Genomic DNA, 14,494 nt, shown 5'->3' with positions numbered 1-14,494 from the left:
CCCCGGGATTGGCTTGCACACATACACACATTTGCACACACACGCAGGTGCATGTGTGCATTCACAAGCTCCCTGTGTGCACACGCATGGCCACAGATGCATGCACTTACACACGCATGTGCACACACATGTGCCCAGCAAGGCACACACATGCACGCATGCACACGTGTGCACACACATGCACCCCGTGCTCCCTGACCCCGTGCACACACGGAGGCAGCCGGATCCAGCCCGGCCCAGCGCTGCCGTTGCTGCAGCAACGCGTTTTGCTGCAGGGCTGGATCGATGGAGGGAGCAGCGCCGGGGCTGCTGCTGCGAGGGGCGGCGAGGGCAGGATCCGGCCCCAGGAGCCCCGGTGAGGCCAAGATCTGGCCTGGGGACCCCCAGCATGGCCGGGACCTGCCCTCAGCAGCCCCAGCATGGTCAGGATCCAGCTTGCAGAGCCCCAGTAGGGCCAAGATCCGGCCTGGGAACTCCCAGCATGGCTGGAATCTGGCCTGGGAGCCCCCAGCACGGCTGGGATCTGCCCTCAGGACCCTAGCGTGGCTGGAATCCAGCCTGGGGAGCCCGCAGCATGGCTGGGATCTGCCCTCAGGAGCCCCAGCGTGGCCAGGATCCAGCCTGGGGGCCCCCAGCATGGCTGGGATCTGCCCTCAGGAGCCCCAGCATGGCCAGGATCCAGCCTGGGGAGCCCCAGCACGGCCGGGATCTGCCCTCAGGACCCCAGTGCAGCCAGGATCCAGCCTGGGGAGCCCCAGCATGGCTGGGATCTGCCCTCAGGAGCCCCAGCATGGCCAGGATCCAGCCTGGGGGCCCCCAGCATGGCTGGGATCTGCCCTCAGGAGCCCCAGCATGGCCAGGATCCAGCCTGGGGAGCCCCAGCACGGCCGGGATCTGCCCTCAGGACCCCAGTGCAGCCAGGATCCAGCCTGGGGAGCCCCAGCACAGCCGAGATCTGCCCTCAGGACCCCAGCATGGCCAGGATCCAGCCTGGGGAGCCCCAGCATGGCTGGGATCTGCCCTCAGGACCCCAGCATGGCCAGGATCCAGCCTGGGGAGCCCCAGCACGGCTGGGATCTGCCCTCAGGACCCCAGCGTGGCCAGGATCCAGCCTGGGGAGCCCCAGCACGGCTGGGATCTGCCCTCAGGACCCCAGCGTGGCCAGGATCCAGCCTGGGGAGCCCCAGCACGGCTGGGATCTGCCCTCAGGACCCCAGTGTGGCCAGGATCCAGCCTGGGGAGCCCCAGCACAGTCAGGATCTGCTCTCAGGACCCCAGTGTGGCCAGGATCCAGCCTGGGGAGCCCCAGCACGGCCGGGATCTGCCCTCAGGACCCCAGTGCAGCCAGGATCCAGCCTGGGGACCCCCAGCATGGCTGGGATCTGCCCTCAGGACCCCAGTGCAGCCAGGATCCAGCCTGGGGACCCCCAGCATGGCTGGGATCTGCCCTCAGGACCCCAGCGTGGCCAGGATCCAGCCTGGGGAGCCCCCAGCATGGCTGGGATCTGCCCTCAGGAGCCCCAGCGTGGCCAGGATCCAGCCTGGGGAGCCCCAGCACGGCTGGGATCTGCCCTCAGGACCCCAGCGTGGCCAGGATCCAGCCAGGGGAGCCCCAGCATGGCTGGGATCTGCCCTCAGGACCCCAGCGTGGCCAGGGTCTGGCCCGGGACAGGGCAAGACGGCAGGCCGGGCCCCGCAGCACCCACTTCCCCAGCCCCCCGGGCCTCAGTTTCCCCCTCGGCAGCAGGAGCTGCCGCCGCAGCGCGGTGCCGCCTCCTGGTTAATGTGTGCCGGGATCTCGAGATCCGGGGCCGGACCCGGGAGGGAAAGGCAGCTGTAATAATTAATCCAGGGAGCTCTGGGCCCAGCTGATAAGGCGGGGAGCGAGGCCGGCACGGCCTGGCCGGGGCTGGCGCCTTCGGGGCTGCATGCGGGGAGCCCGGCGGGGACGGCGACGCCGGCGGCACCGCGGGCCCCACTCGGCGCACCCCACGTCCTGCCCCTCCGGAGCCACGCAGGGCCCCGGCCCTGCTCCGGAACAAGGGGGAATCGGGGATTTGGGCAGCGAGGAAGCGCCCGCCACCCGGGGAGCTCCCGGCACCCGCGAGGCCCAGGGGTGCCCGGGCCCGGCTGCGCCCTCCGCCCCCCCCCCCCCCCCCGCCCAGCGGGGACTTCCCGCTCTGGGGACATGGCAGCAGTCGCTGGTAATTAATCATTAATCTCGCCTCCCCGGAGGACGTGGCCTGCGTTCCTGCTGCCAGCTGGTGCCGCGCAGGCCCCAGGCGCCGTGGCTCTCACCCGCCCAGCGGCCCGGGGTGCTGTGCCCAGGTGCCATGGGCTGCCCCTGGGTGTCGTGGGGCACCCCCGGGCCGTGGGGTGCTCCCAGTGAGGGCTGGCCCTGGGGTGTGGGGCTGGGGCCCGGCAGGGTCCTCGGCTAGGGAGACGCTGTGCGGGGTGGGAGTGTGCGTTGCGCCCATGTGTGAGTGTGTGTGTGTGCTGCTGGGGGTGAGTGTGCAAGGGGTGAGTGTGCAGTACACCTGTGTATGTGCATGGCCTACTGGCAGGAGCATGTGTGTGTGTGTGTGTATGTGCATGTGTGTGTGTGTGTGCACATATGTGCATGCACATTCCCTGCAGCCTTGCACACTTGTGTGCACAAAGGGGTTGTGCGTGCAAGCAAGCCCCTTATGTGTTGGTGCTTGCACCAATGCACGTGTGTGTGTTGCATGGAGCAGCAGGGTGCGTGTTGGGCATATGTGCAAACGTGGTGTGTGTATGTGCAATGTAGGGGTGCTTGTAGGGGTGTGTGTGTGTGTATGTGTGCGTGCAAGGGGGTGTAGGGGTGCAGGTGCATAGTGTGTGTATGTGCAAAGGGATGGTACATGCATGTGCGTGTGCAAGGGTAGTGGGTATGTGAGCGAGGATATGGTACATGCACGTGTGTGTGCAAGGGGAGTTTGTGTGTGTGCAAGGGGGTGGTGCACACACGTGCACGTGCGTGTGCAAGGGGATGTGCAGGGCTCTGTGTGCGTGCCCCCGCCGAGCCGTGCCTGCCGGTGGGGCGGGCTGCATGTGTGCGTGTGTGCGTGTGTGTGTGTGTGTGTGCGCGCGTGTGCGCGCAGCGCCCGCGGTGCCGGTGCGCCCGTGGCCGCCCGCCCGCCCGCGCGCGCGCCCGCCGCCCCCGCGCGCCGCCGCCGCCGCCGCCGCACCGGGCCGCCGCCGCCGCCTGCGCCTTTAAGGCCGCCGGCCGGGAGCGCCCGGGAGCGGATCCGGGCGGGAGGGCGGGTACCGGGGCGGGCCGGGCCGGGGCCGCGGCCGTGGACCGGGCCGGGACCGCGGGCCCGGCCGGGGCGCGGGATGGAGCGGCGGGGGCGCGGCGCGGCCGCCGTGTAGCAGCGGGCGGCGGCGGCGGCGGCGGGGCCGGAGCCGGAGCCGGAGCCGGAGGTGAGCGGGGCCGGGCCGGGCCGGGGCCGCAGCGCGGAGCGGAGCGCGGAGCGGAGCGCGGCGGCGCCCGGGGCGGCGGCGGCTGCCCGCGGCCGGCGCTTCCCCAGGCCCCGGGCGGCGGCGGCGGCCCCGCGGCTGCCTGCGCGCTGCCACGTCCCGGCCGGGCCGCGGGTGCCCCGGGGCCGCGGCAGCCCCGCGGAGCCCCTTGGCCGCCGTTCAAGGCGAGCGGAGCCGGAGGCTGCTGCGGTCCCGCGGCGGAGGCCGCGGGCAGGGCTCGGGGCGGCCCCGGTGGCGGGGGGGGGGAGCCCCGCCCGGGGGGACCCCCCAGCCCCGAGGTGCCGCCTCGGCGGGGGGCAGGCGCCCGCGGCGCTGGGGCTCCGCTGCACCGCGCAGAGCGTGACCCGGGGGGGGGGCGGCTTTGGGGGTCTGCGCATGTGTCCCCCGCCCCCCGGGGTGGGCGATGCCTCGGGGAGGGGGGCGCAGGCGAGTGGGGACCCCCGCTGCCAGCCCCCCCACCACCACCACCACCTCCCGCCCCTTTCCCGTGCCCGCAGCATGTCGTGGTTCAGCGGCATCCTGGTGCCCAAGGTGGACGAGCGGAAGACGGCATGGGGCGAGCGCAACGGCAAGAAGGGGCAGCAGCGCCCGCGCGCCGTGCTCTGCGGGCCCCGCTACATGAGCTGCCTGCAGGACCCTGAGATGGAGCGGGCCGGGGGGCCGCCCCGCGCCGCCCCGGCGCCGCGCTGCACCTGGCAGGAGGACCACTACGGCAAGAAGGGGGCCGCCGGCGAGCCGGGCCTCAAGTCGGCGGAGCTGGGCTTCGAGGACGGCGAGGCCAAGGGCCCGAAGGAGGCCGGCGGGCGGCTGTCGGCCGGCGAGTGCTGGCGGCGCGTCCTGCAGGTCTTCCGCTCCAAGCGCTTCCAGTCGGCCAAGCTGGAGCGCCTCTACCAGCGCTACTTCTTCCAGATGAACCAGAGCAGCCTGGCGGTGCTCATGGGGGTGCTGGTGCTGGTGTGCGGCGTGATGCTGCTCTTCCAGTGCCTGCCCGGCTCCCCGGCGGTGCCGGCGGCCGCCGCGCTGGCCACCGCCACGGCGCTCTTCCTGCTGCTCATGGTGCTGTGCAGCCGCAGCGCCTTCCCGCAGGACTACATGTGGGTGGTGAGCTACGTGGTGCTGGGGCTGCTGGCCGGGGTGCAGGTGCTGGGCACCCTGGCCGCGGCGCCCCGCAGCGCCTCCGAGGGCGTCTGGTGGAGCGTCTTCTTCATCTACATCACCTACACGCTGCTGCCCGTGCGCATGCGGGCCGCCGTGCTGGCGGGCGCCCTGCTCTCCGCCCTGCACCTCGGCATCTCCTGGCACCGCAACGCCGCCGACCCCTTCCTCTGGAGGCAGGTAGGGCCCCGGCGGCGGCACCCGCCCGGCTCCCGGCCCGCCGCGCCGCCGGCACGCGCTGAGTTTGCAGAATCCCCAAATTTGCAGAATCCCCAGATTTGCAGAATCCCTGTTTCTGGGAGGGGGGAAAAAAAAGATCTTTTTTTGGGGGGGCCCTCTGGAAACTTCTGGAGGCCGGAAGGGCTCCGTCCTCTGCCCGCCCGGGAGTGAGGGGGGGGGTCCCATGGTGGGCGGGTAGGTGGGCGCCGTGGCCCCAGGCGGGCCGGGGGGGGGGTCAAGGGGCCCCTTGTCTCGGCCGGGGGCCGCGCACAAGCCCGGCATTGTGGGCCGGCGCGGGGGCGCCCACAAAGCCCCCGTTGTGGGGCCGGCGGAAACCCCCGGGGCGGGCGGCAGCAGTGCCCCCCCCCCCCCCCCCACCGCGCCGGCCGGGTGCCCGCGGCCGCCGCCGGGGCTCGGGGGCTGCCGGAGGCGCCGGGGGGCTGCCGGAGGCGCCGGGGGCCGCCCGTTCCCAGGCCCCGGCGCGGCCCCTCCGGACGGCCCATCGTGCCGCGGCGTCACCCTCGGCCTGGCTGGCCGCGGCAAGGGGGCCACGTGCCGCCCCTCGGGGCGCTGCGCGAGGAAGCTCGCAGCACCGGGGGGGAGGGGCGCGTGCGGGGCTCGGCCCGGCCGGGGTCAGGCGGGGACGAGGGAAGGGGCCGCGTGAAGCCCCCCCCCCCCCCCACCCCCGGCATGGGGTGGCGGGTCCCTGAGCCCCCCGCGTGCGTGCGGCCGCGGCGCCGGGATGCGATACGGCGGGAATGGGAAGGGGGGGGGGAGGTTTTGGCTCCCGACCCTGCCGGAGCCGGAGCCGGGCTATAAATAGCCCTGGCCCCGGTCCCAGGGGATGGGGGACGTGGAGGGGGGAAACCGCAGCGCTCCCGCCGCAGCCATCTCCGCTTCCCAGCCCTCCTCCGGCTTCCGCCGCTTCCCGAGGGCCCCCGAGGGCCTGGCCCAGGGCACTGCTCCCCCCCCTGCCCCGGGCTCCGGGTCCCCAGTGTCCCCCCTGCACTGGGGCTCTCGGTCCCCCTGCCCCACAGCGTCCCCCTCCGCTTGGGCCCTAGGTCACTGCACCGCTCCACGTCCCCCTGCCCTGCATCCCGAGGTCTCCGTGCCCCACAGCGTCTCCCTGCCAAGGCCCCACGGCCCCTGCATCCCCCTGCCCCAGGTCACCGTGCCCCCTCGGTCCCTGTGTCTCCCTGCCCTTAGTCCTTATGTCCTGCTGCCCCCTATGTCCCTGCATCCCTGTGCCCCCTACGTCCCATGTTTCCATGCCCCCCTGCATCCCCCTACTAGGGGTCCCCATGCCCCCACCGTCCCCTTGCCCCCTACATCCCATGCCCCAGGTCCCTGTGTCCCCAGGTTCCCGTGCCCTCCTGCATCCCCCTGCCGTGGGTCTCCTTGCCCCCCATGTCCGCTGCGTGCCCCTGCCCCAGGTCCCTGCACCCGCTGCCCCACGTGGTGCAGAGCTGGGGGCACCTGCCCGCAGCCCCCCGGCCCCTCCGGAGCTGCCTCGTGCCGGAGCCGGGGGTCCGGGGCACGGAGGAGGCTGTGGGCACACGGGTGGCACCGCGCGCGCGGGGCCGGGCGGCGAGGGGACACCCCAGGGTCTGGCCCGGCGGATCCCGGGGCGCCGAGCTGAGCCTGCCTCCGCCGCCAGCTCAGCGCCAACGCCCTGATCTTCCTGTGCACCAACGTCGTGGGGGTCTGCACCCACTACCCGGCCGAGGTGTCGCAGCGCCAGGCCTTCCAGGAGACCCGCGGCTACATCCAGGCGCGCCTGCACCTCCAGCGGGAGAACCGGCAGCAGGTGAGCCGGGGCCCGGGCCGGGCGGGGGTCCCGGCCCGCCGGGCGCCCCGGCGCTGACGGGGCCGTGCCGGGCTGCAGGAGCGCCTGCTGCTCTCCGTCCTGCCCCAGCACGTGGCCATGGAGATGAAGGAGGACATCAACACCAAGAAGGAGGACATGATGTTCCACAAGATCTACATCCAGAAGCACGACAACGTCAGGTACGGCGCGGGCCCGCCGGGGCGGCGCGGGGGGCTGCGGCAGCGACCCCCGTCCCACGCTCTCCATCCCGGCAGCATCCTCTTCGCGGACATCGAGGGCTTCACCAGCCTGGCCTCGCAGTGCACGGCCCAGGAGCTGGTGATGACGCTCAACGAGCTCTTCGCCCGCTTCGACAAGCTGGCGGCGGTGAGCGGCCGGGGCCGGGGGGGGCTGGCGGGGCGGCCCGGGGGTGCCCCTGACCGTTCGCCCCGTCCCCCCACCCCCTCCAGGAGAACCACTGCCTGCGCATCAAGATCCTGGGCGACTGCTACTACTGCGTGTCGGGGCTGCCGGAGGCGCGCGGGGACCACGCGCACTGCTGCGTGGAGATGGGGGTCGACATGATCGAGGCCATCTCGTGAGTGGGGCACGGCCCCGGTGCCGCCGCGAGCACCGCTGGGCTGGGCACGGCCCCGGTGCTTGTGCACGCGCGTCCCTGGTGCCCGCGCGTGGCCCTAGCTGGAGTGCGCGTGTGTCTGGCACTAGTGCAACCCTGGCTGGGCTGTGCACGGCCCCGGTGAGGACATGCACGTCCCCGGTGCTTGTGCGTGGCCCTGGTGGGGTTGTGTGTGTCCCTGGTGCCTGTGCGTGGTCCTGGTTGGGTTGTGCACGTCCCTGGTGCTGGTGCAACCCTGGATCGGCGGTGCGTGGTCCTGGCTGGCGTGTGCACGTCCCTGGTGCTTGTGCGTGGCCCTGGTGGGGTCGTGCACGTCCCCGGTGCCTGCGCGTGGCCCTGGTTGGCGTGTGCACGTCCCTGGTGCTGGTGCAGCCCTGGATGGGCAGTGCGTGGCCCTGGTGGGGTCGTGCACGTCCCTGGTCCCTGTGCATGGCCCTGGTGGGGTCGTGCACGTCCCCGGTGCCTGCGCGTGGCCCTGGTTGGGTCGTGCACGTCCCCGGTGCCGGTGCAGCCCTGGATGGGCAGCGCGCGGCCCCGGCGAGGCCGTGTGCATCCCGGGTGCCCGTGCCCGGCGCCGGCGGGGTGACGCGGTGCCGATGCCCCTCCGCAGGCTGGTGCGCGAGGTGACGGGGGTGAACGTCAACATGCGCGTGGGCATCCACAGCGGGCGGGTGCACTGCGGCGTCCTGGGGCTGCGCAAGTGGCAGTTCGACGTCTGGTCCAACGACGTGACCCTCGCCAACCACATGGAGGCGGGCGGCAAGGCCGGGTGAGCGGGCGCGGGGGGCGCGCGGGGGGCGCGCGGCCCCGGGGCGGGCGCCCGGTGCATTTTCTCTCTCGTCCCCCAGGCGCATCCACATCACGTGGGCGACGCTGCAGTACCTGAACGGCGACTACGAGGTGGAGCCGGGCCACGGCGGCGACCGCAACGCCTACCTCAAGGAGCACAACATCGAGACCTTCCTCATCGTGGGCTGCAGCCAGAAGCGCGTGAGTCGGGGGGTCGGGCCGGGGCCGGGGGCGCCGAGGGGCCGCCCCACTCACGGCCGTGTCGCCCCGCAGAAGGAGGAGAAAGCCATCCTGGCCAAGCTGCAGCGGGCACGCGCCAACTCGGCCGAGGGGCTGGCGCCGCGCTGGGTGCCCGAGCGCTCCTTCTCCCGCGCCAAGGACTCCAAGGCCTTCCGGCAGATGGTGAGCGGGGGGGGTCCCCTGAGGATGGGGGTCCCCCGGGATGGGGGTCCCCTGAGGATGGGGGTCCCCAGGGATGGGGGTCCCCCAGGGATGGGGGTCCCCGGCCCCGTATCAGCCACGTGCCGCCTTCCGCCGGGAAGTGCCCATGTGCCGTATCTGCTTCCTCCTCCCAGCCGCATCCTGGGGGGCCCCAGGATCCCCCCATCCTTGCCGGCATTGGGGCACCCCATGCCGCCCCTGTCCTCTCTTTGCAGACCCTTGGCCCCCCCCCCCATCCTCGCTGATGCCCCCTCCATCCTCAGCAGCCTTTGGGCCCCCCCCAAACGTTGCTGGTGTTGGGGGGCCCCCACGTCCCCTCTGCCTCCCTTTGCAGCCTTTGGGGACCCCCACTGCTCCTCGGCAGCCCTCGGGGCTCCCCCCATCCCTGCCAGCCTAGGGGGACCCCACAGCCCCCCCGCCCTCCCTTTGCAGACCCTTGCGGACCCCCCCCCGTCCTTGGGGGACCCTTCGCTGATGCTCCTCACCCTCAGCAGCCTTTGGGGATCCCCATGTCCCCTCTGGCTCCGTCTGCAGCCCTCGGGGGCCCCTCCCCAGTTGTCGTCACCCGTGGGGGCCCTCCCATCCTTGCAGGTGTCCCTGACCCCCTCCCCATCTCCCCTGTTTCTCCGCAGGGTATCGATGACTCCAGCAAGGACAAGTGAGTGTCCCCGCACCGGGGACCCCGGGTGAGGTCGCACCCCAGGGCACCCAGGCCTGACCCCCCTCCCCCCGCCGCGGGGACACCTCACCCGCCTCTGCCCCCAGCCGCAGCGCCCAGGAGGCCCTGAACCCCGAGGACGAGGTGGACGAGTTCCTCAGCCGGGCCATCGACGCCCGCAGCATCGACCAGCTCCGCAAGGACCACGTCAAGAAGTTCCTGCTCACCTTCCAGACGCCCGAGCTGGAGAAGAAGGTGTGGGGCCAGCCCTGCCCCCCCCCCGGCCCATCCAGTCCCTATACTCCTCTCCATCCTTCCCTCCTCTGTCCTGTCCCTGTGGTCCCCTCCACCCACCTTCTTCCCATCCTGTCCCCGTTGTTCCCTTCATCCCGTCCCTCTCTGTCCTCTCCCTGTGGTCTTCTTTGACTCTCTCCATCCTGTACTGTCCATGTGGTCACCTTCATCCTGTCCCATCTCCCTCCATCCCCATCCATCTTGTCTCCATGGCCCCTCTCCATCCCATCCTGCCCCTATGCTTCCCTCCATCCCATCCCATCCCATCCCCCTCTGTCCCGTCCCATCCCTATGGTCCTCCTCCATCCCATCCCCGTGGCTTCCTCCACCCCCCTCCGTCCCATCCCTGTGGTCCCCCTCTGTCCTATCTTGTCCCCATGGTTCCCTCCATCCACCTCTGTCCCATCTTATCCCTGTAGTCCCCTGTCCCATCCCGTCCCCATGGTCCTCCTCTATCCCATCCTGTCCCCATGGTTCCCTCGATCCGGTCCCCCTCTGGTCCCGTCCCATCCCTGCGATCCCCTCTGTCCCTGATAAGCCCGCCGTGTCCCCGCAGTACTCCAAGAAGGTGGACGACCGCTTCGGCGGCTACGTGGCCTGCACCCTGCTCGTCTTCTGCTTCATCTGCTGCATCCAGCTCGTGGTGTTCCCGCGGTGAGTCCCGCGTGCCCCCGCGGCGCCCGCCGCCCGCCCGCAGCGCTCACCGCCCGCCTCTCCCCGCAGCTCCCCGCTGATGCTCGGCGTCTACGTCTGCATCTTCGTCCTCCTGGCCGCCGTGCTCTTCGTGTGCGCCGTCTACTCCTGCGTCACCGTGAGTACGGCGGCGGGCGCCGGGGCGCGGGGGCTCCGCGCCGCCTAACGCGGGGCCCTTTCTCACCCCGCAGCTCTTCCCCGCCGCCCTGCAGCGGCTCTCCCGCAAGATCGTCCAGTCCCGCGCCCACAGCACCGTCATCGGCGTCTTCGCCATCCTCCTCGTCTTCGTCGCCGCCTTCGCCAACATGGTAGGGCCGGGGCGGGGGGCGGCCGCCGGCCGCGGCGCCGGGGGGGCTGGCGCCCCGCTCACCCCTCCGTCGCCTCCCCGCAGTTCGCCTGCAGCCGGGTGGCCCTGCGGGACTGCGCCGCCCGCGAGCTCAACGTCACCCCCGCGGCCGTGGGGCCCTGCCAGCTCCGTGCGCTCAACTACTCGCTGGGCGCCGCCGCCGGCCCCTGCCACCGCGACGCCCTCGCCTGCCACTTCCCCGAGGTGAGCGCCGGCGGCACGCTGGCTCGGCGTCCGGCAAGGGTGCGGGGGGCCAGCGCGGGTCCCTGCGCGGGTGCTGGGGCGGGTCCCGGGCGGTGCAAGGTTCTTGCATGGGTGCAGGGTGCTGGTGTGGGTCCCTGCAAGGTGTGGGGCTCTGCATGGGTGCAGGGTGCTGGCATGGGTCCCTGCAGGCTGTTGGGCCCTGCATGGGTGCAGGGTGCCAGTGTGGGGTCATGCACGGTTGCAGGATGTGGGTCCCTGTGGGCACAGGGTCCTACAAGGGTGCAGACTGCTGGCGCAGGGTCTTGCATGGGTGCAGGGTGCCGCTGTGGGTCCCTGCAGGCATGGGGTCGTGCATGGGCGCAGGGTTTTGCGTGGGTGCAGGGTGCCGCTGTGGGTCCCTGCAGGCATGGGGTCGTGCACGGGCGAAGGATGCGGGTCCCGGTGGGCGCAGGGTCTCGCGTGGGCGCAGGGCGCCGCTGCGGGTCCGTGCGCGGGTGCCGGTGGGGGTCCACGAGCGCGGCTCGCCGGCGCATCGCGGCCGCCTCCCTCCCTCCCTCCCTCCCTCCCGGCAGTACTTCAGCTACAGCGTGCTGCTGAGCCTGCTCGCCTGCTCCGTCTTCCTGCACATCAGCAGCATCGGCAAGCTGCTGCTCATGGCGGCGCTGGGGGCCACCTACCTGCTGCTGGTGGAGGGGCCCCAGGCCGCCCTCTTCGACAACTACGACCTGCTGGTGGTGGCCAACGCGCTGTGAGTGTCCCCGTCCCCGTGCCCCCGTCCCGCCCGGCCGCCCCCGTCCCGCTGACCCCGGCTCTTCTCCCCGCAGGCCACCTCTCAACGGGACCCAGGGCGAATGGTGAGCGGGGAGCTGGGGGTGCTGGGGGCGCGGGGCCGTGCCGGGGGGGTCCCGCGCGCGTGTCCCACCGTCACCACCACCATCACCACCACCATCACCACCACCTCCCAGCGCGGCGGAGGGGAAGGTGGCGCTGAAATACGTGACGCCCGTCGTCCTGGCCGTCTTCGCGCTGGCGCTGTACCTGCACGCGCAGCAGGTCGAGTCCACCGCCCGCCTGGACTTCCTCTGGAAGCTGCAGGTACGAGGGGCCGCGGCGGGGCGGGCGACGAGCCCGCCCGATCTCCGCGCGGGGACCCCCCGCCATCGCCGCCGCCGCCGCCCCGGGCCGCGTGCGCCCGGCCCCCCGACGCCCGTCCCCGCCGCAGGCCACGGGCGAGAAGGAGGAGATGGAGGAGCTGCAGGCCTACAACCGGCGGCTGCTGCACAACATCCTGCCCAAGGACGTGGCCGCGCACTTCCTGGCCCGCGAGCGCCGCAACGACGAGCTCTACTACCAGTCGTGCGAGTGCGTGGCCGTCATGTTCGCCTCCATCAGCAACTTCTCTGAGTTCTACGTCGAGCTGGAGGCCAACAACGAGGGCGTCGAGTGCCTGCGGCTGCTCAACGAGATCATCGCCGACTTCGACGAGGTGCGGGAAGGGCGCCGGGGAGCAGGGGCCGTGGCGTGGGGCGCGCCGGGAGGCCGTAGGACGGGATGCGCAGGGTGCCAGAGAGGCTGGGGAGCGGGGTGCGCCATGAGATCCGTGGTCGTGGTGCACAGGAGACCCCAGGACAGGATGCACCGGGTGCCAGAGCGGCTGGGGAGCTGCACGCGCTGTGGATTGGTGTGCGGGGGAGGCTACGGGATGGGATGCGTGGGGTGCCAGAGAGGCTGGGGGGTGGCGTGCACCATGGTTTTGGGTTGGGGTGCACCATGGATCGGGGTGCAGGGGAGGCCATGGGATGGGATGCGTGGGGTGCTGGGGAGCGGGGTGCACCATGGATCGGGGTGCAGAGGAGGCCATGGGACGGGATGCGTGGGGTGCTGGGGAGCAGGGTGCACCATGGGATGGGGTGCACCATGGATCGGGGTGCAGAGGAGGCCATGGGACGGGATGCGTGGGGTGCTGGGGAGCAGGGTGCACCGTGGGATGGGGTGCACCATGGATCGGGGTGCAGGGGAGGCCATGGGACGGGATGCTTGGGGTGCTGGGGAGCGGGGTGCACCGTGGGATGGGGTGCACCATGGATCGGGGTGCAGGGGAGGCCATGGGACGGGATGCGTGGGGTGCTGGGGAGCGGGGTGCACCGTGGGATGGGGTGCACCATGGATCGGGGTGCAGAGGAGGCCATGGGACGGGATGCGTGGGGTGCTGGGGAGCGGGGTGCACCATGGGATGGGGTGCACCATGGATCGGGGTGCAGGGGAGGCCATGGGATGGGATGCGTGGGGTGCTGGGGAGCAGGGTGCACCGTGGGATGGGGTTCACCACGGATCGGGGTGCAGGGGAGGCCATGGGACGGGATGCGTGGGGAGCAGCCTGCGGAGCGGGATACGCTGCCCGGGGCCGGGGCGGGTGACGCTGCGGCCGTCCGGCTCCCCCAGATCATCAGCGAGCAGAAGTACCGGCAGCTGGAGAAGATCAAGACGATCGGCAGCACGTACATGGCGGCGTCGGGGCTCAACGACACCACGTACGACCGGGAGGGCCGGAGCCACGTCGCGGCGCTGGCCGACTACGCCATGCACCTCATGGAGCAGATGAAGTACATCAACGAGCACTCCTTCAACAACTTCCAGATGAAGATCGGTGAGCCCCGGCCCCCGCTTGCACGCAGCGCCTTTGCACGCCCTTTTGCACACCCTGACCCGTGCGAGCCCCTTTCCCTTTGCCCAGAGCTTTCCGCGCGTCCTGGCCCTTGCACGCTGCTGCCATCTGCACGCACGGCCCTTGCACGCCCTTTTCACGTCCTGGTCCTTGCAAGCCGCTTCCCCCCTGCAGGCGTAGCTCTTGCACGCCTCTTGGCACGTCTGAGCCCTCGCACACCCCTTCCCCTTTGCACGCGTGGCCTCTGCACGCCGCTTTGCACGCCCTAGGCCCTTGCACATCCCTCCCCCTTTGCACGCACAGCCCTCCTGCGCCTCCTGCCCCTTGCACACTCCTCCTGCCCCGCTCGCGCACACGCGTGTGTGCTGCGGGGATGCCGGGGGGGGTTGGAGGGGGAGGCCATGATGCTGTGCCCCCCCTTTCCCCCCACCCCAGGCCTGAACATGGGGCCGGTGGTGGCGGGCGTGATCGGCGCCCGCAAGCCGCAGTACGACATCTGGGGCAACACCGTGAACGTCTCCAGCCGCATGGACAGCACCGGGGTGCCCGACCGCATCCAGGTGAGCGCCCGCCCGGCCGCCCGGCCGCGTCCCGTCCGTCCCCCCCGCCCGCTGACGCCCCCCGCTCGCCCCCAGGTCACCGCCGACCTCTACCAGGTGCTGGCGGCCAAGGGCTACGCGCTGGAGTGCCGCGGCGTGGTCAAGGTCAAGGGCAAGGGCGAGATGACCACCTACTTCCTCAACGCCGGCCCCGGCCGCAGCTAGCGGGGCCCGGGGGGGCGGCGGCGGCGTGTCCCCCCCCTCCAACCGCCGCCGCGGCCCTGCGGGCACCGGAGGCAGCGAGAGCCGAGGTGGGGGGCGCCGGGCCGGGCCGCACCGCCCGGGGGGGGGAAGGCGGCTCCCCCCCCGCCATGCAAAAAATTAACAAAGTGACTTTTCCCCCCCCTTTTTTTAAGCGGGTGGGGCGGCGGCGCTCACGGTACTTTTCCTGCGTGTGTACATATAAATTATATATAAACCTCACTTTCGATAAGAGCGGCGGCGTGGCCTGGCCTGCGGGGGGGGGGGGGGGGTGTCAGGGGTCAG

General features: G+C 72.0%; 1 protein-coding gene across 1 annotated transcript; it reads left to right on the top strand.

The window, feature by feature from the left end:
* The first annotated feature begins 3,373 nt into the window (after positions 1-3,373).
* ADCY6 (adenylate cyclase 6) lies at positions 3,374-14,443 on the top strand. Its single transcript, XM_062597155.1, has 22 exons — positions 3,374-3,444; positions 3,999-4,836; positions 6,533-6,682; positions 6,761-6,882; positions 6,958-7,069; positions 7,153-7,280; positions 7,930-8,088; positions 8,168-8,309; positions 8,382-8,510; positions 9,182-9,207; positions 9,315-9,462; positions 10,058-10,155; positions 10,225-10,312; positions 10,386-10,502; positions 10,586-10,744; positions 11,317-11,492; positions 11,569-11,598; positions 11,710-11,839; positions 11,967-12,230; positions 13,187-13,391; positions 13,845-13,969; positions 14,045-14,443. Exons 2-22 carry the CDS (start codon positions 4,000-4,002, stop codon positions 14,171-14,173), a joined length of 3,474 nt encoding a protein of 1,157 aa, XP_062453139.1. The 5' UTR covers positions 3,374-3,444; position 3,999; the 3' UTR covers positions 14,174-14,443.
* The last annotated feature ends 51 nt before the right edge of the window (positions 14,444-14,494 follow it).

This window comes from Rhea pennata, chromosome 29 (genome assembly GCF_028389875.1).
Source record: "Rhea pennata isolate bPtePen1 chromosome 29, bPtePen1.pri, whole genome shotgun sequence".
In the NCBI taxonomy this organism is placed as follows: domain Eukaryota; kingdom Metazoa; phylum Chordata; class Aves; order Rheiformes; family Rheidae; genus Rhea; species Rhea pennata.
Note: the sequence above shows the minus strand (reverse complement) of the source record. Positions and strands in the feature narration are given on the sequence as shown.

Coding starts and splice junctions, on each gene's coding strand:
- ADCY6 (XM_062597155.1), top strand. CDS start 4,000: ATGTCGTGGTTCAGCGGCATCCTGGTGCCCAAGGTGGACGAGCGGAAG. Junction 6,883..6,957: donor CAGAAGCACGACAACGTCAG/GTACGGCGCGGG, acceptor CCATCCCGGCAG/CATCCTCTTCGCGGACATCG. Junction 9,463..10,057: donor CGCCCGAGCTGGAGAAGAAG/GTGTGGGGCCAG, acceptor GTGTCCCCGCAG/TACTCCAAGAAGGTGGACGA.